Here is a 25731-nt window from a genome sequence, read left to right as displayed (position 1 = left end):
ATGTAGTGAGAATATTCAAGCCTATCAGAAAGAAGTTAGTGGTCTTGATCTAACACCACATTCTCGTGACTTATTTACGAGGAAATGTGTAGCAGCTAGAGGAGAGAACTAACAGCCAAATCTTGGGAGTTAAAGGGTTAAAAACAAACAAACAAAATAGAATAAAAGGGGTAAGTTTCTAAAGATACTGTGGTGCTGCGTCGGTGGGAGAGTATAGCAGGTAATTTAGTGTTAACAACTGAGTTGAAAACGTAAATTGGCCACCGTAAAGGGTAAAAAAGCTGACGTTTCGAGCTTTAGCCCTTCATTAGAGCGAAATAGAAGTCAAACAGTGATAGCAGAAAAAGAGAGAAAAAAAAGAAAAAAGAGATTTTAGTAATAATGATAATATGAGTAATGTTTATAGTTGAATAGAATAAAGAAGAGAACCATACCTAACATAACTGAATGAATTTTCACTTCCTCTTTACATCCATGTTTTTTTCAGATTCCAGTTGTCTGGAGCCGCGATTGCGATAGAGGTCGAGGCTTATGGCCAGCATGATCAAGATGATTGGATTAGTATTAATCAGCTTTCAAACAATTCAGTCTCTTTGAACTTTCGGCGGGCACACTCAGAAAAGTGAAAGAATCCAGGCTAGAATTTAACACCACTTGACTAACAACCCCGATGAGCAATTGTTTAGCCCTCTTCGGGTTGTCTGCGAGTTTTTTTTTGTTTTTTGTTTTTTTTTCAGTTCGTTATTCCGAACTTGTTTAGCAATTTATGATAACAATTGCAATTGTGAGGTTAAATTCCTTTAAAAACTTGGAGATACAAGAGTTGTAAAGATATGAAGGTCAGTTACAGATTTCTTTACCTTCATATGAAGAAGGAGACTAAGGAGGCAGGTTGAACGCAAAGCCTGGTAATCTTATCTTCTTCTAGAGAGGTAGTAATGATTGATGGGTGTGTCCTGAATGTGACGATACCAACGTTAAAGCGAAGGCTGCAGTGTCAATGACAGCTGGTAAGCGCTCGTCCGACAAGGTCATAATGATTCATGGGATTAGACCTTGAGAGTTCCAATCATCACATGTTACTGTCAGCTTCCGGCGAGCTCGGTCACCTGCTTGCAATACGTAAAAATTGCGTGAATAATGGCCGACACGGAACCAAGGAATGTGTTCGATCGCGCTTGAACAGATCACCCACAAGCAGACTACATGACACACAGAATTTTTCTCCGTCTTGTCATTGAGAGGCCATCTTTGGACCTTAAAATTCTCCATTTTACAGTTCAAAACGATGGGTGTGATCGCGTGTTTCTGTTTTGATTTATCGGAAAATTTCCCAATCGCGCCTTATTAAAAGCAATCGATAAATTGAGATTATAATTGAGAACTGGTGTGACAATTAGGCACCCTACCAAAGAAATGATCAACCACCCAAGCCACAACACGAACTTAATAAACGTTTCCGCAGATGACCCGGCCAGAAATGATTTCTGTTGTATCTGATCACATTTCCTTCATAGACGTGCGATCAATTAACGAAGTATTTTTTTCCTGTCAGCTGTGACCTTCCTCTGATTATTGTCGAGACAGCCTTTGAAAAGGAAAGGCTTGTAATGAACTGAATATTGGCAGGCAAAGGACCTGAAAAGGACAACACCTTTATCTTCTTCATTGACACACCGAGACAACTGTGACAGGTTTGGGAAATATCACTGCGGTTTTGGTCATAAAACAATTAGCGAGTGTAAACAAATCGAATTGTAAGCGAGACTTCGGTGTCTCTTACGCTGTGGACGAAAGATCCGTTGTTTACAAAATGTCGATGGCTAATGAAAAGAAAAGTTATCTGTAAAGTCTGGATTTTAAATATAAATGTAGATAATTCCCAAGGGTAGCAATGATGAGAAGCATGATATTCATATTATAATATTACAAAGTTTACTTATAACAGAATCACGTGTCTTTGTCGTGTCAATCATTCGGCTTTAGTAATCTCACTGAATTTTATTTCGATTTCATAGTACACTGTGTACATGCATTACTGCGTTGCCCGAGGGCTTTAGAAAGCGAATTACTTCACACTTTGATTATAAAACGGACGAAACTGGTTGCATGGAAACCTAGCATTAGCGAAGCCTTTAGAACTCAGGTATTTAACGCTCTCGAGAAGTGTTTCAGCTTGCAAATGGCCTTAGTGGATATGAGCTTTCAAGAGTAACCGCTCTTCTTTCTATTTGTTTATAGCAGTAGACGTATCCCTGCAGGTTTATTGTGTGCAAGTGGGGAGATTAATCTGTTCTTTTTACGTGTTTCCATCATTGTAAGAACAAAATGGCCGAAGCAGCTGAACCTGGTAGTGGATTTAACTCGAAAAGCGTTGCGTTGCGAGCGCAGAAGAAAATCCTGGGCAAAATGGCCTCGAAAAATGTGGCGAAAGCTTTCGTGGATGACACCACAGGCGAACTGCTTGATCAGCTATACAAGCTAGCGAAACTGGAGACAGGAAATAAGAAAGAAGCTGAAAAACTCGTGAAAGACTTAGTCAAAATTGTCGTCAAGATCAGCATACTGTTTCGAAATGACCAACTGAACCGCGAGGAAATTCAAATAGCAGAGAAATTTAGGAGAAACTTTCGATCTGCAGCCATGACTTTTATTAGTTTCTACGAGGTGGATTTCTCTTTCGATAAGAAATTTTTAACCAAGAACTTGGAGGACTGCCGAAGCCTGATTCATCAAATTATCGATCGGCACCTTACAGCGAAATCGCATGGAAGGGTTGATCACGTTTTTAACTACTATGCAAATGGTGAAATGTTAGAGCGTGTGTTTCAAGCAAACCGCGATGGACCTTACGGCACTATCCTTAAAAACATTGTAGACAATCTTAATAAGCTTATGGAAGAGGGCAGTTTATAGAATACTGGGCTTTATTGAGGTTTGCCTTGTATGTAATTGTGCATTTGCTTTGTGACGACCCCTCTTGATGCAGAAATAACAAGCTTTCCGTTTGGCTTGATATATCCTTTTCAAAGTATGCAAGGCGTGTGTTTAACATACACAGCCTTTATTGTCATGATATTTATTTAACCTTTGCTTATATTAGGCCTGTAAGCGTTGAAATTTTTGAGGAAGAGCCCAAAATATTATTTGAAACCTGGAAAATTTTGTCGCGACCGCATATGTTTCTAATGTTTACTAGCACCAGCTGTCCGACCTTCCTGTTAAAATTACATGGATTTCTACCATTTTCGTGAATTCGCAAGGCGGAGGTTGGTCGTCGATGCAATCGCTATTTTTGGACAACTCGCTGAAGCCAAAGTTTCCCTTGCGAACTGTGAAATGGTTTTAAGGGCTTCTCGGTCTTTTCTGAGTTACTCATAGCTGATTTAATTATTAAAATTTTGAGACTTGTTATAATAAAGCAATCGTAGATTTTCAGATGTTCTTAGAGTTTCATATCATCGTAACCATTTGAAAAAAATTCGCTCTTTATGTACGATTTAATATCTTAAACTTTAATCTTTATCAGTGGCCAATCTCATGATTCTTTTAAAGGAGATTAAAGCCGACATTTCGTGCAATTTAACTCTGCCATTAACTCTACTTCCGTTACGAGAACCTTTGAGTTTTGAATTATTTCTTTTATTTGAGAAACTATTTCTGAGATGAAATCTTCAAACTGCAAGTGCTATAGAAAGATTTCTCGGATTAAAAAATATCCCAAAGAATTGTATAGTATAGTAGAGAAGTGATTAAGTGACTAACTGTTTAGATCGTGAAAATTTGCTATATGTTTTAAGTCGATTTTAGATAATGGTGACATTCAAAAGAATTATTCCGAAATCCTTTTGTTTTATTTCCAATCAAACATACTGTTGATTTTCAAAAGAAAGAAAAAAAATTTTGTTTTTAATTTTTTTCTCAACAAATTAAAATGTAGGTACAGTATTAGAAACAAATGACTTTAAAAAGGTTGATTTTAGATGTCTGTAAAAGGGTTAGGGATAATTTTAATATTTAATGACTTTGGTTGTAAGTAATGGTTGTTCCTAGATTTTTAGTTATGAGTTGAACATGATTAAATTAATTCTCCAGTGGATTTTATTTTGAGCTTATGGGCTTTTTTGTTCTCTCTTATCTCTGCTAAATGTTCCTTGAAATTAATTTTAGAATTCAATTAGCCACCTTTAATTCTAAATGATCTAAAATTCTAACAGTTCATTTTGGAAAAAAGACATCTTGTCATTGTAATGACAAAATTAGAGACATTTGCACCAGGCAATTTTCGGTTTAATGAGAGGTGACAAGTCATGGCTAATTTTTAAACTGGTGCTGATGTTCAGCTTTGATTATTTATTTTGATGAGTATTCTTAACCTGGCACATAAAACTATTGTGCATGTTCATCTGCACGAGTAATGGGATGGGGTAAAACTCTTTCAAATAATGTACTGGTCAGTTAAAGTTGTATAATGTAACAAGGAGTGTAGATTCAACAGGACTATTGTAATGTGGTTTTAGGTGTGCCTACAGTTAGGATCAGATCAGTAAAGAACATAAGATAGATGTTGCCAATTCATAAATGGCTGTAGATGCTCTTTTGATATCATCTGAAGATAGTGTTGAGGCGATTTTCCACCGTTGTCTTATAACTATATTTGGCATCAATTCTACCTGCACTATGTACATGAAATCTTTTAACAGAGATTGAAGTCCATTGAGTGTCCAGGGGAAGTTTATTGAAATATGATCCTGTAATTCTTTGATCAAAACAGAGAATAAGGCTGCACATATTTTACAAAATGAAAAGAGAATCCTTCTCAGCTGACAAATAGAGACAGGTGAAAGATACAGCCTGCAAAATGAAAAAAGAAGTGCTATTAGCAGGATCTCATTAAGGAAATGTGTTGATCTCATTTGAATCCCTTCTAAGTAGGTTTAATCCTTTTAATCATATCAACATGGACTGCATGTTGTCTATAAAAAGTATCTCAAATAATGTATAATAACTTTATCATACCATTGACAGTATAATTGAGTGTTTTTAACAACTTGTTTCAGGCACAGTCTTTGACATGACAGCACATTGGAATTTAGAGGAGCTTTCTACAAGAGAATAAAGCTCAGAGTGAATCAAGCTTGATTTTGATGGTTTTTCTAGCCCTAAGCCCCTGAAAATGACTGGCATCCAATTTCTCCTTACAGTATCCTCCCTGAATCACTTATTTATGTCACATGAATCAAGAAAATGATCAACTTAAGAAGCTCTTGATTTTCAAGGAAATTCTAGTTGTCAGCACCTTAGAAAATGCACAATAAACAGTATGGAGAATATGCATACTGATGTTAGGGTGTTAAGTGTTTAGCCTGGCTGACAAATTCTCCCATCATCGAGAGTGGAGCATAAGCTTATTTTACACACAATGACTGGCTATAACACTGATAAATAAAGACCATTAGTATAAGGAAAAGAAGCAACAAAGTTATTCTGCATTCATATCATACCACATCAAGGTGTTCAGCCTAATGTTAATTGCTCTGCTCTGCATGTTCTCACCAATGGATCATGCATGCCCCTCAAAATTTAATAAACACCCTTCCCACTTCTATGTAACTCCAAAGTATGAGATTTTTGAAAGAGTGCCAGGTTTTTTCTTAAAGGATCCCCTTACATCCAGGGATAACCAAACTTTGGCAAAGATATTTGAAATATTTCTGTGGGTGTTGTGATGATTTGATACAACTTTGTCTTCAGCACCATTTTTGGTAAGATCAGTTTTGATGATTGTATAATTGTTTCTCTGGTGAAGGACACAACTCTATATGCTGATGCAAAGTTTTGTGCCTGTCTGCTTATCATCAATTAGTGGATTATTAGTTAATCCAATACCAAATTGTCAGAATTAATTAGCATCTAAAGTCTAAAATCATCTGTCTAAAGTGTAAAAAGCTGGTATTAACACACGTAGCTACCAGTAATTAATACACAACTTCTGATGAAAATAGATTACTTCTTTTTCACCTGATTGCGATAACTTGTATGTGCAATTCCATCTAGTTAGTAACATTCTTAATACAAAGCTACCGCAGTCAATTTTTTTTAAGTTTAGGTAATTATGAACTAACTTTCAGCCTTGCATAATTCATTCAGATTTATCAAGTACTAAAATCAATGTAAGTCTATCGAAGTTAAGCAGTTATCCTTAGTCACTTTAAGGCACTACGACTTCAACACAGTCACGAAGACTTGCACACAACCATGTCCTCCCCTCAGGCCTGTGCATAGGAAATGTGCACAGAACAACTCTTTCAATTTAATTAATTCGTTGTTTCAATAACGGCTGAAGGAATCGGACTTAAAGCGATTAAAGGTCGCGCGCGATGAAATATCGCGAGGTTTGTTTACGTTTATTTGCAAGAATATTTCCCGCGTTTATTTCATGTGTTTATTTACCGCGAGATACTCGGGCCCATAAAGTTAAATATGGTAATGATAACCTTGTATGGTAATTTTTACCAAAACCATCTGCGCCTCGCGAAAAAGCTTCGTGAAAAGAATACAAACATATTGAAATCGTGTCAATGTACAGTTTATTATCACTGCTGAGATTTAGGCAAAAAGGACTCGCTTCTAGTCGTTAAGCGATACAGAATCTCATCTGTGACTTTTGCGCCGATTTTTGATGTTCGTGCTCGCTTCAAGATGCCGAAAAGAGAGCCGAAGACGAAGGTGAAGAAACATCAAGTTGAAGAGTTGTCACTGCTGGTAAATGGTTTGAGCTTTTCATCGCTGGATGTCGGATCCATCAGGGATGCAATTCAGAAACTTGATGCTCGATTAGAAGAAAATACAGCAAGGTAAGATTTCAAGGAGATCGATTCCTCTTTAGGCGGTTTTCACGAAGTACAGATGTGGTCCTATCTTCTTGATCAAACAAATTAATTTACATTTTCGTCGACTTGCTTGTTGTGAAAACCTCAGTCATTCTAATGATTTACACTATTAATATAACTTAATAAAATTCATGTAGTAAAAATCTACAACACCTCCTGGCTTCACTTGCATTTTTCTTTAACCCTTTAACTCCTACAAGTGATTAACATGAAACTTCTCCCTATAATATTCATACATTATTCAGCAAACAGGTAATGAGAATATTCAAACTTGTCAAGTAGAAGCTGCCATCTTGATCTAGCACCAAGTTCTCAAAACTAATTTATAAGGAAATTTGTAGCAAATAGAGGTAAGAATTAACAATTAGATCTTGGGAGTTAAATGGTTAACAGCTAGGGTCTTAATTGAGATGTGGAAGCAAAGGAATAGTGTAGGTTGCTTGGATAATATAAGCCTATTACAGAATGAAAATACCTCAGACCATTGAAATGAAGCTGGCGAATTCCCTGATCCTTGTTACTGGTTGAACCCCTGTAATGTGTGCCTTTGTGTCCAGACATAGTGTTTTGTGTGTTAGTACTATGAATGGTGAAATAAGTTCCTCTTCTTTTACAGCTTGCAAGAAAGCTGGGGCCAGTTTGTGGATGTTTGCAGCACAATTTCTAATGAAAAAACTCAGGATCCACCAGAATGGTTGAGCTCCAAAGATGCTGTAGATTTGTTGGCATCTTCTGATGTTATACAGACCAGTTCTTGTCCATATGAACCTATTGCACTCAACTGTTTCTTAAACAATGTGGTGAGTTTGTAGCGACAATGCAATTCATTTTTCTTCCTGTTTACTCAAAAAGCATACTTTTTCTATCTTCTTCTTATTTTTATTCTTGTTAGTGAACAGTTAGTTTTATGTGCAAGAAGCTTAATTTTGAGGGTTACACTCAAGATAAAAAACCTACACTTAATAATAATGGGCAAAATTTTTTAAATTAGTTACAGATACATTACAAAATGGATTCCAATTAAATATTTCTTGTTGCGATTTCTAGAAATAATCGATAAAATTGATTACCCTTGTCTTTGTAGATTCAAGCCTTAGAGCGAAATCCAGGTAAAGAAGAGTCGATATTTGAAGATCTAGTCCAGTTTGCTTCCCAACAAGGCATTTTAATGCCATTTGGTGCACCAGAAAAGAATGGAGATGGTGATGAGACATCTGAGTTACCTCTGAACACCATTGTGATAGAAGATGAACAAGCCACTGATGTATTGTGGGAAGCTATTAGAAGAAAAATTCGCAAAGGAATGTGGACACTTCTAGCAAATCTACCTCTCTCAAACCAGCACAATGAACTTAACTGTGATCAGCAAACTAAAATTAAACTTTTAGCTGACTTGTGTTTTCTGTACCCAGCTGAAGACATCTGGAAGGGATACCAGAATTATAGAAAAAAGCTGTTGGATCAATACATTGCAAGCGAAGCTTTGTTAGAGGAAGTAGAAACAGACCTTGCCATGTCATCTGAGACACCCAATGATGTAAGGATGTTTGTCAAGTTATGTAAAGCTTCTGAAATAATGATTTACGAGGATGCAATGATTCTGCAAGAAGGAATTTTCTCCACAACAGTACCTAGTGTTGAGTTTATACATGAGTCATATTTATTAAGAATAACTGAAGAATTGCATTCTGTGTGCCAAGCAGTGTATAATAAGGAAAAGGAAGAGCAAGTACTTTTGAATGAACTAGGACAAGCATCCAGTCACAGAAGAGGCTCAAATGTATCATTTGGAAGCAGGAGGGGCTCCACTTTATCAAATGTGAAAAAGATTAACTCTAGAGATATCCTTTTAGCCTATAAACATTGCTTCATGGCAGTGGTTCATTTGGAAAGACTTGTCAATAAAGTAACAAGCCAAAAGGACACAGAAGGAGGAGCAGGTAAATTGATGGTAGTGATGCAGAATCATGCCAAACAATATATTTGTTTGGCATGATTCTCAGATATGAAAAATATGATATGACAAATATATGTATTTTTATTACTGTTAAATAAATGCTATTGATAATTTTCTTTTGGTTAATAAACTTCAGGAATTTTGATAAATATTCATCAAAATGCAGCTTGCAATCAAATCCCCTCTCTAAAGACAGAAAGATTTAGTGTGTACTTGTATTGAGTGGTCTCCATTTGACAAAAATAAATTGATTCCCTGACTTTTATAGCATCACCAAAGCATAGGGTACAAGGTCTCTCTCCTACACTTTTTGTACACAGGCAAGAATCAGAGGAAGGGAGAATCTTTTCTGTGATGGTTATTTTTTTTTTGTCCTCTGGGGTGACTGTAAATAGGTTTTCCAATAATTGAGGTCAAGGAATATTTATTATTATTGATAGAAAGTTGTTCCTTTCTTGAGGTATTGCTGCACATTATTGGTTTTTACACTCTCCCCAGTCCATATTTACACTAACTCAAATGTTATAATTTTGGTCATCAAGGAATTAGAGGTACCAGTCTACAGAATGCTTCAAGGTCTCTCTCTAGTCCTGTCCTAAGTCACAGGAATCCCAGTCGACACAGTTCTAAAAAGAACCCTGATATGCCACTTTATGTAGCAGAGGGAAATTTGCCTTTACCATTTGGTAAGTGCTGGATTTAGAGGCCATGTTCAGATTTTTAGTTTCAGTGTATGTTGTTTGTGTTATGCTTCTAGGCAGGATACTTTTACTCAGAGTGATAAATGGAAGGTAACCTTCGCACAAAATGTCTTTCAGAATAGAACTCTATTCAAGACACCGACTTTTACAAGTAACAACTGTAACAGAAATGATGAACCACAAGGCCTGGACTGAGAGCCTTCTCCTCCCTATTTTTCCATCTTTTGTCTGTGTTTGGTGGAAATCTGAATTAATTGAATTAGTAGTAGTGCTGAGGAAGTGATGAGGTTATTCATTCAAATTTTTACTAATGATTTATGTTCAGGCTCTGGCAGTAGTAGACTTGACTCTCAGCCCCTCAGTAGTGTATCAGCTCCAAACCCCAACTCTCTGTGGCCATGGAGAGAGGAGTTTAAGAGTCACATATCTAAGTTATCAATGGCTCTGAGTGAGAGCATCAAACACACTTGTGAAAAGGCTCTGGAGGAAGGCATGCAGATGTACAAATCTACTCAAAGAATTCCTACAGTCAGGCTTAGAGGTGTGAAAATGAAGAAAGGTAAAATGGTTTCCGTGTTTACATAGCCTGATGTAAACACGCAGGAGGTTGGGAGAACACGAGATAAGTGTAGGAAACCACAACGTGAAGCGGAGTGGTTTCCAGCTTATTGAGTTTTCTCTCAACCTCCCAAGTGTTTACATCAGGCTATGTAAACACGGAAACCATTTTACTTTTCTTTTATAAAATAACTAATGAAAGAGGAACGAAAATGTGTTTACATATGCTCATGTAAAATGGTTTTATGGCCAATCAGAGCACGGGTACTATTTGAATTATTTTATAATAATTATTGTCAGTCATGAATTTCCCTATTCAGTAATACCATAATGATTATATATTTACACTAATTATTGTACATGTAGAATAAACTGGGAAAAACACAGCATGAATTATGAGGCAAATGAACATGTTACACTTGCCAAGGGTTAGAACTGACTTAGCTAAAAGCTATTTTTATTGTAATGGTTCTGTAAATTTTAATAAGCTAAATTTTTAATGTTTTATGATTTTATTCATTTTTACTGTAACTGTATATAGCCCATACTTTAAGATTAACTGAACTTTTCCTAGGATTTACCTGTAGAAGTAGTATTTTAGCATGATTGTGTAGCTCTTATTATTTTAATTTTTATCAGGGCCCCAATCTATAGCAGTGCCTAAGTTACCTGAATGGGATACCCTGAATAAATAAAGGTCTTCTTCTTCATCTTCTTCTTCCATACATGCATTTGGGGCAAAGATGTGTGTGGTGCAACTGAATACCAATCTTCCATTTTCACACTTTCCTTAAATTTAAAACTGAATTCAAATCAACGTTTTGTTTTTTTCAATTTTCCTTTTAACTCAATAGTTCCAGTCAAGAATATTTGACAATGTCTTGTTGTGGGATTCTTTGTTTGGTGACACAACTAAACAGATTCTGAGGCTGAAGTGTTTTTTTTTTTTTTGGTTTATTTCTCTCAATCAGATGATTTCATTGGTGGTAAACAGGACTATCCCAGGAGGATTGATAAGGTATGTTGATTTTTTAATTTGAATTACGAGGTTCAAGTATGATTTACTGTCAATCAATAAGAATTAAATTTCATGTGATCATTTGATAAAAATTTAGTGTTGTGCAGCCATTATGGAAGAAGCTGATGAAGTTCTACCATTAGCCAGCAGTCAAGGAGGGAAACTATTCCACGTCATCAGATCATCTTTTGTGGATTCTCTTGAAGCATCTCTGAAGAGTTACCATACAAGATTGACACAGGTACATAGCAGTCAAGGTTTTGCAAGTCACACAGTGGTGTTTCCAGTTTTGACTCTTCATCAGAGCACCTTGAACTTAGCTTATCTTTATCGTATGTTAACCTCTTACTTCCTGAGTCTGAGGGCAAATTCACTCAATGTATGTAAAAACATTCTTCCCTGGATGGTCTGTAAATTTGGTGTTACTGTACATCCAAATGGTATTGTTGGTTGATGACATTCTCATTTCTCATTACATTTTTTTTTCAAATGCATTTAAAGAGAAAATGCCTCAGGTGTCAGTGCTCTTTCCTAATTTGAGAATAAGACTTTTTAATTAACTCTTTGTTTATTGGATTCCCCTGTCTATTTTCAAACTCCCACAAACTGGATTGCAATCATAATCAATACAAAAATATGTACAATGTAACTGGGTTCCAATCCAATTGATTTATATTAGACAAGATAGTATTTTTTTGTCCCAAAAATATGATTGCAAATAAATTTTAAAAAGTGGGACCATTGTATGGAAGATTGAATCCTTTATCTCTTCAAATGAGAAACCTGTTTCTTGAAAAGAAACGCTCATCTAGTGTCAAACCAGATGAGACTGTGATTAACTTTTGAACAATGCTGTACCTTTTTGTCAGTGATTTTAATTTGTTGCACTGTTTTTAATTTCAGCTTCTGTCTGACTTTCCCAAAGTGTGTGATGTGGAGTGCCTCTTCATTGTTCTTGGTAGTGCTGTTTTCATCAGGAACCACCTGGTTCACTATGAAGATGTCTTAGGCTCTGAACCAAGGTACAAGGTTTTATTCATCAACAAGTGACCTGCATATCAGTGCTAGAATAAAATGTTGAATATACTTTCACATGACTGTGTGATTGTTTTATGAAGCAATATTGTTTCATGTGAGTAAACTATTACTCTTCTAGGGTGAACAAGGTGGTCCTTCACTCAAGTACCAACGACAAAAACTTATGTCTTACATTTTCTCTTTATTTTTAGACGCCCCTTTCCTTTGTTACACCGACAATTCAGTGATCTTGTGGATAGTGTTAGTGATCAGATCATCAGTTACCATGACAATGTGATTTCTATGGTCATTCTACAAGATGCTCGCAGTAATAACTGGTCAGACTCCAGACCTTTTTTCGAGGTGATTATGGTAGTTATTACTTGAAACTGTGGCTCACACCACTGTGATACTTGACTTAGAGTTTAGGGTTAGGGTTGGGAAATGTTCATGTTTGGACCCTCAAGCCAAGGAAAATTTAGAAAATGGAGAAAAATACTTAACTATACCAGTACAGTGTACCGCCTTCCATATAGGAAAATACTGTGAATGAGTTCCAGGAAACTGTCAGAAAAAATTGACCCACTTGGCTTAAGTGCAATAATTAAGGAGGGAACTGAATGTTAGAATGTGCCACTAGAGCACTGATAAGATCTCTGACAATGTTTTATCATTTCAGAATGGTATTCTAAGGAGTTGGAGAAGTTGTAATAATTATTTTGTCACAAATACTGCTGTATGAATTGCTCTGCAGGATCAAAGGTGTTCCTTTTCTGTTCAGATGTGGAACTACCATCTTCAAGGTTTGCGACATGACCTTTGGAATTACTGCCCTCCTGAAAAAGCTCAGGAAATGTTTACATCTGTTCTTCACAGTTCTTTAGTTACCATAGTGACAAGATACAGCCATGTTTGTCCTACAAGCAGACGAGTGAAACAGTTTAGGTACATGTGTAGATTTAAGCAGAATTATTTGATTTATGATGTTTAACTCATCTAAAAAAGAAAAAGAGGATTACCAGTAATTTCTATCATTTATGTACAAATCATTTTTACTTCACCAAATGGTCTCCAGAAGCACTAGCACCTGGTGGTTTGTTTCTGAGGCGCTGGTTACTTCAACAAGACAAAACAGCAAAATGCTTTTCTCTAATAGTATATGAAATACACTGTATAATTTTCATTAATCTTTGCTTTCTTTTGGTTTATGATATCTCTCAGGTTATTATTTACCTCAGTTAATATGATTAGTCAATTTAGAGGGCCTTTTTTACTCCAAAGTCAGAAGTTTGTTTATATTGAAATCTTTCCCTCTGTTTGAACTAAGAGATATTTTGATATTGTACGGACCTCAACTCAGTTAGTAAGAGTACATTTCTCCGAAAAGAAAGAAAACAATTTGTACAAGTAAAAGTGTTGGGAAAGATGCCAGCAGAGGAGATGCATGTGCCCTTTAGGCACTCACTTGTTTCTTGTAGGCTTCTGTTTTTTATGGCTGGCTTCTTGAGAAATTTCTGGTAAACGCTGTTCATTTATGTGAATTGACCACCGTTGAAAGTTTCAAAGCTGACGTTTAGAGCGTCAGTCCTTTGTCAGAGCGAAGGGTTCTGATAATACCGAATTATCTTGTTATACCCTCCCACCGACACAGCACCACAGTTTAATCTTAATCTCACCTTAAGAGACTTACCCCCCTTTATTCACTGTTCGTGTACGGTTTGGCTCCCTTTCGGATAATGTGTCAATGCATCAAGCCAAGATGGACCGAAGAGGCTGCTATTTTTGGCCATAGGAATTGAAAACAGGATTTTGATTCACTTCAACCACGGTTTGCAGTAGTCACACAGCATACACGTATAGTTGTTGTTTTTTGAAGGCACTTTGATACATTTCTAAATAAGCATCGTGGAAGGATACTTTAACACTACTTAAACCTTTATATATGTTCGAACGCTTTCTGTAATTTCTATTAACGATCTTCGCAATTTTTTGTGATAGGTATATAAAATCTTGTGATTGATACATGTACCTAGGTTAAAATATTCCTTGTTTGTTTTGCTTTTGGCTGATATTGGTGGTTACTACACTTGCCCGTAAATGAGTGAGTAATAATGATGTTTTACATATTTGTTTCAGATCAGACATCACGGCCATGTTATTGTCTACATTATCTTTTTTGTGGTCGTGTTGCAAGTCAGTTCCAAGTTTGTTAGATCCCAAGTGTTCTGTGGCTCCATTTCCAACGATTCACAGCCTTTGCTCTTGTCTGTTAACCACACTGGTAAGATTAGAGCTTTTATATAGACTTTTTAGCCTCACCATTAATAATTCGCGTTTTAAACCGGGTGTAAATTGCCGGTTTTTCTAAATAATGTGGCCTAGGTTCACAGCCTTTGCTCACAGCCTTTGCTCATTTCTGTTCAGTAACCACACTGATAAGATCAGCACGTTATATTGACTTTTTATTATGCAACTCACGTTTTAAACGGGTAAAAATTACTTCAAAATAGAGTGGCCTGGGTTCGATCCCTCAAGGGATTGATCCCAGGCCACAAAGGCAGGACAAGAGCATACTAAGTTTCATCCCAGCGCCTCATCTCAATATTTTCTTCATGAGAATTCTCGCTTACATTCTCCGTTTTAGCATACATGCAGCCAGTATAGTTGATTTAGTTTGGAGAGCCGACAGATTCCTTCATTAACTGTTTTTGTTAATTATTTTGATCTGACCATGCACATCGCCGGTATAGAGACATTCCAATCAATAGTGTTCTTTGAACTATATAACCAATGGAAACTAATATTCAAACTTATCAGATAGATCACGATCTTGCATCAAGTTCTCAAAACTAATTTATAAGGAAATGTGTAGCAGCTAGAGGGGAGAATTAACAATCAGATCTTGGGAGTTAAAGGGTTAATTTGTTCCGTCAAGAAGAGTGATCACCAGAACAAAAGATTTTGCACGGTCAGGGAACTCTTTGCCTTTACCAGAGCATCGTTGTTTTCCGCTTTGAATATAACGGCTTTCACATTCATCCATTTCTACAACTGTGTTGTTGGTTTGCGTCAATACAGGCTGTTGTGGGTTCTCCCTTGGATTCTCTTTGTTCTCATGTTATGGGGGAAACATCAGGATCCACAGAGACGGCACAGTCCAAAACAGCTTGGTTGTCATGGATATATCCCGAAGTTTTTAAAAGTCACGAAGGAAGGTGAGAAATAATTCCAACCTCGTTCCTTATTTTTGCTCCACTTCCTCCCCTCTCCTTCCTTTTGACCGTCGCTCACCCCCTTAGTACAAATTTCTTTCTCTCCCCAGCCTTCCACTCCCTTGAAAATCAAATATGGCAGATACAATTTTCACCAAGAAAATACTAAGCACTCGTTCTTAAAAAATTTGCGCATGCAAACCGTCTAACGTTGATGCAGGAGATGGGGCTAGCGGTTTATCCATCCGTAGCAACTAGACAGTTCAATCGTTTGTTCTGTAATGATAAAAGGAATTGAGTAGCCTGCAATTTACATAGAGAATACTTTTTAAAGCAGCTCTCGGTTGCCATGTTGACTTTTAATGCATGAATTGCACTAGAATCAGGTATTACAGGTCAGCACATGTCTGTGATGGGGGCGGCTGATGTGAGCTGCTAATTGTGGGATGCTGTAGGACCCTTGTAGTTTAGTCGATGAAAGTAAAACCGCGAATGAAGAGAATTTAACACTTCCGTTGGTAGCTCTCTTGTCAAAACAAAGTACATGTAGAAAGAACTAAATAATGTTCGGAATTATTGAATTTTCTCTTTACCTTTGTTTCTAGTTTGGCTGCATTAACAGACAGACAAGCAACATTTGTGCTTTTTAAACTCATGGTCAATCAACCAGGCCCTCAGTGGCCGTTATTCATACGAGTAAGTTGTAATCCATCGATGCTATGACTAGCTAGATATAACGTCACGTTTTTAATACTGTACCAGAATTGCTGTTAAGAAGCGACGGAAGCAGTGCCTATCTCCATCCAGGAGTATAAATGGGTACCAGTGAATTGTCAAGGACACTTGATGAAATGCTGAGTGGGAGGGAGGGGGGGGGGGGAGGTATTCTGCGATGAATTGGCTTCCCAGAAGGAAAATTTGCAATACTTTAACTCTCTTCAAGCTACGGAAACTAGATAAGGTTCAGCAGCCATGCGAGCCAGTCAGTAGAGTCTCGTGTACGGACTTAACCTTACACCTCTTATCTTCGCTTTTGTACTGAAAAAGTGTGTGCGGTGTTTATCAATCTATGCCTTTTTTTGGCGATCCTCTGCTTCTTTGAAATTCTTATTCAATTGTTGTTCAGTATGTTGATTTAAATATATGTATGTAGAGAATTCGTGAAAAGCACATCTTAAGACTGATGATCCCATATCTTACATCTTAGGCACTTCTGAGTAGAAATGCAAAACTGCCTGTCACAATTGTGAAGTATGGAGGTAAACGATAACAGCTTATTTAGTAAATTTAAAGTTGTAACAGCAATTCTTAAACCGTTTTTATTCAACCAGAGTTCTAAGCGTATTTTTCAAAGTCCGACATCCTTTGACGACCTAAAATCGCAAAATGGTCTGTGCCCAACACAAAATTTTAGTTGCCAAAAAACAAAAGGGAAAACGAACGGAGAAAGACAGTTGTCTGTTTACACAGTCAATGATAAAAATTTAACACCTTTTTACATGGTTTCCGAAGACGGGCCGCTAGAATTCAAACTTTCGTTTCAAATTTACTCGTCAATTTTTTACCTACTGAAATTCGTTTCCTTCCTCGACGCTCACAGTTTTAAAAGCTGTGTTTTTATCATTACCATTATTATTATTATTACTATTATTATTATTATTATTATTATTATTGTTAATTAAAAGAAAAATTTGTAATGGATAACTTGGATTTAATCCACTCGGTGTTATTGAAAACTCTCCATAAGTAGTACATTATTTGACTGGTTATATATTCAAAGACCAACTTTTGCCTTCAAATGTAAATGAAAGGCCCTTAATTGCTGCCCTGTTGTCAGTAAGAGTTGCTCGACGCTAATCAGTGCTTACTCTTTGCAGAACTCAGTAGTCTCAGAACTCCAGTAAACGGCTCACATAGTGAACTTGTCCAGGCCGCGGGATCAAGCTTGTTTGAAGAGGAATCAACGTCATCAGTTCAGAGTGCAAACAAGTTTAAAGAAGGCGTGGTGTGTTCATTGTATCACATTCTCTTCCAGTGCTCAAACGAAATGCCAGGGCTAGTCAATTATCTCATGGCAATCGTCAGTAGGTAGGGATTCAAATGAAAAAGGTTCTTTTATTAGTTGTGAAGAAGTTTTATTGTAATCTTTACACTTTTAACCCTCTACTTAGGGAAAGACAAGTTCATGTTAGTTTTCAAGCAATCAGGAACATCAAGGGAAAACGTTTCTTACCAAGATATTTTTCCCCCTTCTTCTGTTTCATTTGCGCAGTTCCCTGAACTTCGTTTCCATGTCCAGCCTGCTAGTAATGAATTTCCAAAATTCAAACGAAATTGTGTTTGATTGTAAATGGTATATACAAAATGAAAGAAAGTCTTAATTTGACCTGTCGATAAAAGACGAATTGCTTTCCACTGGCTCTTAAGAGTCAGAAAAAAATTCCAGGCTTCGTCGGGCATTATTCTCTTGTCACAAGTATAAAAAAGAATAACATCTCTGTCCCACGCTTATGAAAAACATCCGTCCTATCCAAAAGAGTGTCTTGTAAAAGAAAACGAAATTCCGATCAAGTTGTTGCACATACTGCAGCACTAGGTTGGAAACTGAATTGCGTGAAAGAACATTTTTTCGTGAAAGTATTTGTCTCAAAATGCTCTTAATCGCCTGCAAAGTACCTTCTCTTTACTGTAGATGAAGGGCAAAAAATGTAGTGTTATTAAACGAAATAGACATTACTCGATTTGGCGCCTCAAAGCTCTCTAGCTTTTTTTTCAAGCTTGCGCTTAAATGATAGTTGAGACAATACAGTGGGAGAATCGTTCATTTAACATGAAGAAAAAGTGGCATGATTTGGATTTACTAAACGTAAAGCAAACGTTTCGCATTGGCCTTACATCGCTATCTTCCATTCATAAAGGGCCTCTCCTGAAACATTCTCTTGGAAACCTTAGTATTAAACATGCCACTTTCTCTTGTTACCTCAACACCTCCTTAGTAACAAATACTTATGTAACACGCAGCTCGTAGGTATTTTTTAAATATATTTATATCGATGCATGTTTCGAAGAAAAACGTCCCTTTACGTGAGCTCTGCCCGAGCACTTGACGTTCGAATGGCGAGGGATAGAAGGGCGAATCAAGGAATTTCTCCTGGTTATAACATAGCAAACTCCGCCCTTACTACCGATTGGTTACTATCGTACCTGGTACAAACCTCCCAACGGGTTATCATACAAACATACCCTGACATAAAAAACATTATGTCTAGACATAATGTTTGTCTTTTGAGGGACAACACATTGATTGTATTGCTTATCTTCAGCTCGTTTAAAGAAACTCTTTTGACTATTGCTTTTTGAAGGGAGGCTAGCTGGAAACTTTTTGATGATGGCTCCTCAGGATTGAAGATTTCAGATGCTACGGAGGTATAAATATTATGAAATAACATCCCTTGTATAATGTCAATCGCGCCCTCAACAGATATCGCGTCATTGCGATCTGGTTATTTTTGCTTTGTCGCACAACATGTATTATACTTGTCTCATGTCAAACAGTTGTTGATCCAAACAACTAATTAAATCCTTGCCCTACAGTTACAGAAGTTTTTAAGGAGGTACCTCAAATATTTCAATACGTTTAAGACTTAATTTTTGTCACTTTCCATTTTTTCTTATAAATGTAGAGCCCTGTTTGGCTTGAGTGTGTGTTTAAAACGTTTGACCCATATGTTGTCAGGTAAGTCTGTTTTAAAAATGTTTAGCTGATGATTCTTTTGATTGCTATTACATTTTAACAGATCGAAGATTTCAGTTAAGGGAATGCAAGATTTATCTTCTTATTTCCTCTCTAACATTTAAAACAGTTTTTGCATCAGGACAGTGAAGAGGCAAAAGAAAGGGTCACCGCGTTTCCATTTTTTCTCCAGTGATCATTACGTGAACTTGTTAACTTCCGTGCAAACTCTTTTTTCTTATTTTCCGTGCAAACTTTTTTTTGAGTACTTTTACTTTGCCAATTGGCCGGATGGGATAAATCTGAGGTGATTACCTTTTGCTCGAAAGTTGTGCTCGAAGGGTTAATTATCAGCTGGCTGTACTGAGATTGTATTGTGTTTTCCACCATTTTCCCATATGTTCTTCCATTCCCTTCGTTGACAAGAACAACACATTTGTTGTTCTTTTAACGAACGAAAGATTTGCGTCAGTGACTACATCAGTCACAATCCCATCCTCAATGATGCACTTACTGTACGAGAGGATCTTGATCAATGTTTGACTTTCTCTTGCCAGGTTTCTATATCCATCACTGCTCCTGTTGTGTGAGCAGGACAAGAAAGTGACAAAATCGTACAACTTTACCTCGATGAGCGCACTTCCTTGCGGTTGTCAGCGAAAGAAGTCGCCAAAGACTAGAGACACGAAAAGTAAGTTATTTAACCCGTATATTTGCCCTTGTGTAATAATATTTCTCTCGAAATTTGAACAAAAATCAAGCTCAAAACAGTTAATATCCCGGCCATCTTTGCCGCACAAGAACAACACTGAGAATTGGAGTTCTCCACGAAGCACATTGTAGTGTGGTTGCTGTGCTGTGAGTGCATCATGTTTACTTCTGAATGAGCCAAGACAGAGATTATTAGCATAGCTTGCAAAATGTGTTTGTTGCTTCACTTTAGTCTTACTGACTTTTCTCTGTATCAGTTGCAGTTCCAAATTAAAAGAATCCAAATAAGTGTTTTTTTCTTACCAGTCCTTTCTAAACTTTTGTTTGTTTTTCCTTAATTATCTAAATGGAATCATTTTCCATGGTAAAAATGGATGCTTCTCATTGCAGGTCAGACCGATGTTCAGTACACCGCTCTTCAGGATTTGTTAAATCAGCTGACAAAGCATTTCTGTGCCATCCCGAAAATTATGTGTCAGTTTTTGAACAAGCTTCAAGGTATTAATTTTACTTCTACTTACTACAGTGGACTCTCGCCCTGCGGACACCTCGCTAATACGGACGCACCGCCATAGCCAAGAGCCAGTCCCCTCAGGCCAGCCCCCCCGGCAGAACGCATAAAGAAATGACTGAAACAAACGCCCGTTATTACGGACTCTCGCTTTTACGGAAATGCGGACACTTTTATGCCCCCCCCCCCCCCACCCCTAGCGCTTCATTTTACTTGTTTTTCTCTCCCACCACAGCGGATACTTGAATACTTCTTCTAAAATCCTAACTCGCTTAATATAAAGCGACATTTCGTGAGGCCACGTTAGAAACTTTATGTTTGCGTAGATACATATTATTTCATGTGTTCGAAGCCCGCTATCACCGTTCTGTTTTCATTTTTAATTTTTTATTTTCTCAATGCCCACCAAAGTGATAATTAAGGTACTGGAGTTTATACTCTTGGGCATAGATATGGTTTGGGCCCCCTCTCTGGGTCATTTTACCCTCGCTTATCGGGCCAAACTGCCTCTGAGTCGAACCCTGAACGTATTTATGTCTGCGAACATAAACTCTGTTCTATTTCCTAACATATTTTTAAACTATATACATACGTTACTCGATTCAGGTTTTGTTACTATTAGGGTCAAATGGTGAATAATTTCTGTCTGTTATCTTGATAAGACTTCTTAATTTACAGAATCGGTGCATCAGAAGTCGACTGATCAATCAAGCGAGACTGCCGGCATAACGGTAGGGCAATTCTCTAATGATGTTGATAATCTGCTTAGGAATTCTTGCTGGTTAGCTTGTGTAAAAAAAAAATGCTTGTTCCGCTCGAAACGTGATTTTCAGACGAAGTCACTTTTCAGGGATGCAGTTAGTTTCTTTTTAAGTTTTGCTCGCAATGGATGATCAGAAATGCGACTTAACCGACGGGTGTTTGATCGTTCGGTTAGTCGGTCGGGCCGTCAGTTGAAATCCTTACTGATTTGTTTTACGACGAGTTATTAATCTTTTAGTGAGTTGATGTTAATTAGTGAGTCCAATCTTGCAGGTCTTGGCCAGCATTCTGTATCGTTGGCTCATGGATTTCGACAAAGTTTGTGTGGCCTGTGAGGCCCGACTGAGCCCGGAGACTCAGAGAAGCGTTGCTATGTTTGCTGAAATAGTTTGGCATGTTTTTGTCAATTTGGGAAGAACAGAAGGTTGGCGATTCCACTGAATATTATGCTTCTTCTTCTAATGACCCATGTTTGATCTAGCAGTTCGTGAAATTCTTCTTATGAGGGTGTGTGAAAGATAGCGAAAACCCTAAGAACCCTAAGAATGGTGAAAAACTAAGGATTAGTTTCCTCAACCACTGAAGGCTGATAAGAGTTTTTACTGAAAAGTATTTCTGATAATTGAAAGATTTGACCTGTATTTTTTTGTGTTTGATTTAGGAGGTGTACGTAACCCAGCTCTCCCATCTGATCTTGATGCTCTGTTGATATCCAAGAGAGACTGGTTGAACCAAAAGGTTGGACAAATCAAAGCCTACATAGCAAGCCAGTAAGTACCGCCGCTATAGTGGAAGTCGTGACAGAGGAACTCGTTGCGTTACAAGTCCATGTCTGCAAACTGACTTATAACTGGCACAATAGAGACGCTTCATATGACTATGTTCAGCAATCAGAACAATTCTTCTTTTCTTGTTGTGCAGGCCGTATGAAGAATTTAGTGTGGAGACTGTCTGTGAATCATTAGCTGATATTCAGTTCACTCACATGGCGTCAGCACTCCTTGCGGAACCAAAAGGTAAGATACAGTATTTGTATTCTTTCTAAAACACGCCGCCATTGTGTGAAAACAATTGGATCGCCTGGATCTTCAGTAGAATCGGGGTGTGGTAAACCTTGGCCGTTTTGTGAAGTAAAATCGCTCTCCTTCCCATCGATGCAGAAATTTTCTTCAGTTCTGCCGATATTTCTTTCTCCTTTGGGGAGTAGGCATGGCGTATGGATAAGAGCGCGCTACTTGCACCGCTGCGGCCGATTTCCGTACGTGACGTCACATGAGGGTTGAGGTTATCGTTGGCTATCTTTCTTGCTCCGTGGAGTTCTTATCCGGGTTACCAATTTTCTAGCCCCCTTAAAGACAAACACTCCAAATTCGAAGTTTGACGTTGAAAAGAGCGAACGAAGCGCCATCGCGTTGAATTAACCCTGATAAATTTCCATTTCAATTTTCACTTCAGTTATCTTCAGTAGGTCAGCGCGTCCCATAGGCTGTAGAAAGAAAACGTCATTTTATTTCGTGCAATCAATCTTCGATACGTGTTTTCAACGGCTTTATGTTCCTGGATTGTTAATCAATGCTTCTGAACTGTTTTTTTCCTGCAGGTGCAGCGTGTCTGAAGCATGCGTATAATTTCATTCAGGTCCAGAAGGTAATTTAACAAGCAAATAATTTGTTACATATGTAGTTTTTGGGTTAAACGCTGGCTTAAAAACACCTGACATTTTCTTCACCTGGTCTAGAGGTTTGTTTTGGGTTCATGGTGTGGCTGAGTTTTTGTATTGAGTCTTGTAATAACTATGAAAACCTTACACAAGTCCTGGATTGCTCTCAGTCACCCATTTATCTTGACGTTTTAATTTCCCAGAGCGCATGTGCGTACGTTACCCTCGTCTCTAGTTTCTAGCGCCTAGCTTTTTTCGACATGCAACAGATCAGAAAAATTTAGATTCACTTTTACAACTTATGCGAACGGCTTATGTCGCTTACTGTTCTTCTTGTCTTTGGAGAGGACCTGGAAGAAAAGACAGCGAAGAAATTGCATTCCTAGCAATTGTCGGATGTGGTGAACAAGTTCGGTGGATTTTCTGTCGTATAATTCTTTTATTTGAATTAAAAGTGGCTATCTGAAAGTTGTTTGCCAGCAAATTTTGTCAGGGATCGTCTGAAGTAAAAATCCTTTGAAGAGGCTGGTTAACAAAAGCGTATTTGTTTCCACGATAAGCCCTTCCGAAAATGACCGAGATTTTACTTACAAACGTGAGTATAGGAATAGTTAATAGATTATTTCGAAAATAAATTCTGATGGAAGTCATATCTTTAGCAGCGTTTTTTTTTTTTTTTTCATGGCTAACCAATCTCTCTCAATACAACAGGACTGGCTGATGAACTTGGTTCTCGTCCCAGGTCATTTACTTCCACCTATACCGTCAAACTCAATTCCCGGGACCGAACAAAGTGAAAGGTATAACCCGCTTCGACAGTTTTCTCTGATTGGTGAGTGCGATTTCAATCAAGACAAGATAGCCTCGTTCCCTTTTGATTGGAGCACATTACTTCAGAGTTGTCTTGGGGCGTCCGCGGACATCGTGAAGCGTCTGGCTTTCAATAGAAGCGAAATGCAAGGAGGGGCTTTTCTAGAGGACAGCCAGAGACAGCTTGTAAATGCGCTTAAGGCACATTTTGGGGTTACTGTGGATGGTGGGAATGATGAACAAAGGGGTTGAAGAAGGTCCGCCTGTTTAGACAAACTGAAACTTATGTATAGTCACTGTTATAAATCGTTAATTTTTTCTTGAGACTAGCGAGCATGAATTCGACTAATGTTGGTAAAATTATTAATTAAGAGAAATATGAATAATGTAACCAAGGTTTATTTGTCTACTTATGAAAAACAGCTTAAACAGATACATTGGAAATACCTACAATAAGCTGCGGAATAAACTCATTTATTTGTCCTTCGTGAAATATCCTCTCGTGTTTTTATTTAATTTTGTTATTTTACGTGAAAATTTGTGGAATTTTGTTCTGTACTTTCTCCATCTCTTGCTCTTGACTTACTTGTGCGATTTCGTTAAGAAGAAGGTAATTTATATCTTTAAAAATATCTAGTTGAGGCAACAGCATGATCTTTACCCGTGGGATTTTAATGAACTGTCGACATATTTGCTCAGCTTCGTTTCCCGTGTCCTCTCTCTTCTTCCCCTCGAGGAGCTAACATATGCCACAAAGTTAATGAAGTTGGTGCTTAGTCGAGAAGAACAGAGACGGGTATCCCAAGAAAAGCTAAAAGCCATTTTTTAAGCTAGAGGAAAAGAGCAACAGGAAGTGATAATATCTTTAGATATAGTTTTAAGTAAAGTCTTCCGGAAAAACAAGATTACGGACCAGTCCAGATCTGACGGAAGGTGTAAAGAAGCCAACGAATTTCATCAAGATTCTGGTGCTCTTTCGAATCGGACTAATTCACCAGTGCAAGTAAAAAGCGAGAATCAGTCCTTTATCGAAGAAAAGAGCGAGGTGTATCACTTAGCACAAGTCAAGCTCTTTGTATCTGGGTATCTTCACTTCTCAGGAGCTCATGTTATGCAAGATGCATAAGCCGCTTGCTGATTGGTTGAGAGAGATTATACATCTGTCTCATGACCTGAAAAACGATAGATAAGTTCAAACTTCCTTTTTTTCCAAGAATGTTACGGTATGTCAATTTTTTCCTGTTTCAATTGATTATGCGAATATTTAAACGTACTTGAACTTTGAAAAATTAAAACCGAAATATGAAAGCAATGCTATGACTCATTTCCTCGGGAAAGTCCTTGTTCAATGATTTCCCGTTTTTCTGAGAATGTCAAGCAATGGAAAAATGCTGTGAGATCATATCGCTAGTCTCCTACAGTATTCAAACATTTGATGTTATAAAACGATTTCATCACATTATTCCATTAAATAATTCCATCAAATGGAGAGTAGTATAGAGAGTTGGCGTTTGTACAAGATCACTTTTTTAAAGTGATCTGGTTCAGCCAACTACTGTACTACTATTATCGTACTGAAAAACCGCGAAATACTTGTTGGCAAGGAAAATTTTTTGGCTCTCATCTTTCAACTTTTCATGCGAACGTAAAAGTTGTGTTCGAATTTCGTCAGATACAAATGTCAATCGAAAATAAACAGAAACTATGAATAGAACAGAAAGCTACACGAGAACCCTTCTGTTTTTCCTTGGTACCTAACGGTTATCGCTTCGCGATGACGCCATCAACCAGGATGCATTGAAAAACTCGGTGCTATCATATCCTCCAAATTTAGTAAAATAATAGCAAAAAAAATTAAATATGGCAAAGCTGGATGAGACTGTTACAAAAAACAAAATAAATTTTCTTTTGTGTACGTCTATTCTTTTTAAGGATACTTTCTCTCCCTCAGAAAATGACTCCGGAGATACGTTTCTCAAAATCTCAATATAGGTATAACCTCTGTTCTCTAAGCGTATTTTGAAACTCTGTACGTTTTTTATTAAGCGTGGAGTGTGACGAATTCGTTCTTAACAGGCGAAGGACTTCTAACAGGAGTCGTGCAGGCCCGTAAGCACTTTTTAACTTTCGAAGAAACGGCAACAGACAGTGAATCCTCATTACATTCCACTTATATTCACGCTATCTT

The 25731-nt window shown here is 37.4% G+C and overlaps 2 protein-coding genes across 3 annotated transcripts; both read left to right on the top strand.

Moving 5' to 3' along the window:
- Window positions 1-1969: 1969 nt before the first annotated feature.
- LOC131794709 (tumor necrosis factor alpha-induced protein 8) lies at window positions 1970-5111 on the top strand. 2 transcript variants are annotated; one of them, XM_059112250.2, is made up of 2 exons: window positions 1970-2146; window positions 2245-5111. In XM_059112250.2, the coding sequence occupies exon 2, from the start codon at window positions 2329-2331 to the stop codon at window positions 2914-2916; it is 588 nt and encodes a 195-aa protein (XP_058968233.1). In that variant the 5' UTR covers window positions 1970-2146; window positions 2245-2328; the 3' UTR covers window positions 2917-5111. The 2 variants fall into 2 exon arrangements, with proteins under 2 accessions (XP_058968233.1, XP_058968232.1); XM_059112249.2 differs by having other exon boundaries at window positions 1971-2146; window positions 2242-5110.
- Window positions 5112-6536: 1425 nt separating this feature from the next.
- LOC131794675 (uncharacterized protein KIAA0825) lies at window positions 6537-24022 on the top strand. The gene is made up of 25 exons (XM_059112207.2): window positions 6537-6857; window positions 7510-7693; window positions 7978-8833; window positions 9393-9536; window positions 9877-10092; window positions 11081-11127; window positions 11225-11368; window positions 12031-12149; window positions 12357-12507; window positions 12899-13089; window positions 14281-14425; window positions 15223-15359; window positions 15962-16052; window positions 16564-16615; window positions 17234-17444; window positions 18719-18782; window positions 19040-19092; window positions 19647-19780; window positions 20191-20298; window positions 20990-21042; window positions 21347-21497; window positions 21735-21843; window positions 21995-22089; window positions 22674-22720; window positions 23445-24022. The coding sequence occupies exons 1-25, from the start codon at window positions 6703-6705 to the stop codon at window positions 23793-23795; spliced, it is 4008 nt and encodes a 1335-aa protein (XP_058968190.2). The 5' UTR covers window positions 6537-6702; the 3' UTR covers window positions 23796-24022.
- Window positions 24023-25731: the final 1709 nt, after the last annotated feature.

Source organism: Pocillopora verrucosa, chromosome 4, assembly GCF_036669915.1.
Source record: "Pocillopora verrucosa isolate sample1 chromosome 4, ASM3666991v2, whole genome shotgun sequence".
Lineage (NCBI taxonomy): Eukaryota > Metazoa > Cnidaria > Anthozoa > Scleractinia > Pocilloporidae > Pocillopora > Pocillopora verrucosa.
This window is presented reverse-complemented; position numbering and strand designations above follow the sequence as displayed.

What these genes read in the sequence shown, in the direction of transcription:
- LOC131794709 (XM_059112250.2), top strand. Translation starts at nt 2,329, where the DNA reads ATGGCCGAAGCAGCTGAACCTGGTAGTGGATTTAACTCGAAAAGCGTT.
- LOC131794675 (XM_059112207.2), top strand. Translation starts at nt 6,703, where the DNA reads ATGCCGAAAAGAGAGCCGAAGACGAAGGTGAAGAAACATCAAGTTGAA. An exon ending in TTAGAAGAAAATACAGCAAG is followed by an intron (nt 6,858 to 7,509) that starts GTAAGATTTCAA and finishes CTTCTTTTACAG; the next exon opens with CTTGCAAGAAAGCTGGGGCC. An exon ending in AAATTTGCCTTTACCATTTG is followed by an intron (nt 9,537 to 9,876) that starts GTAAGTGCTGGA and finishes ATTTATGTTCAG; the next exon opens with GCTCTGGCAGTAGTAGACTT.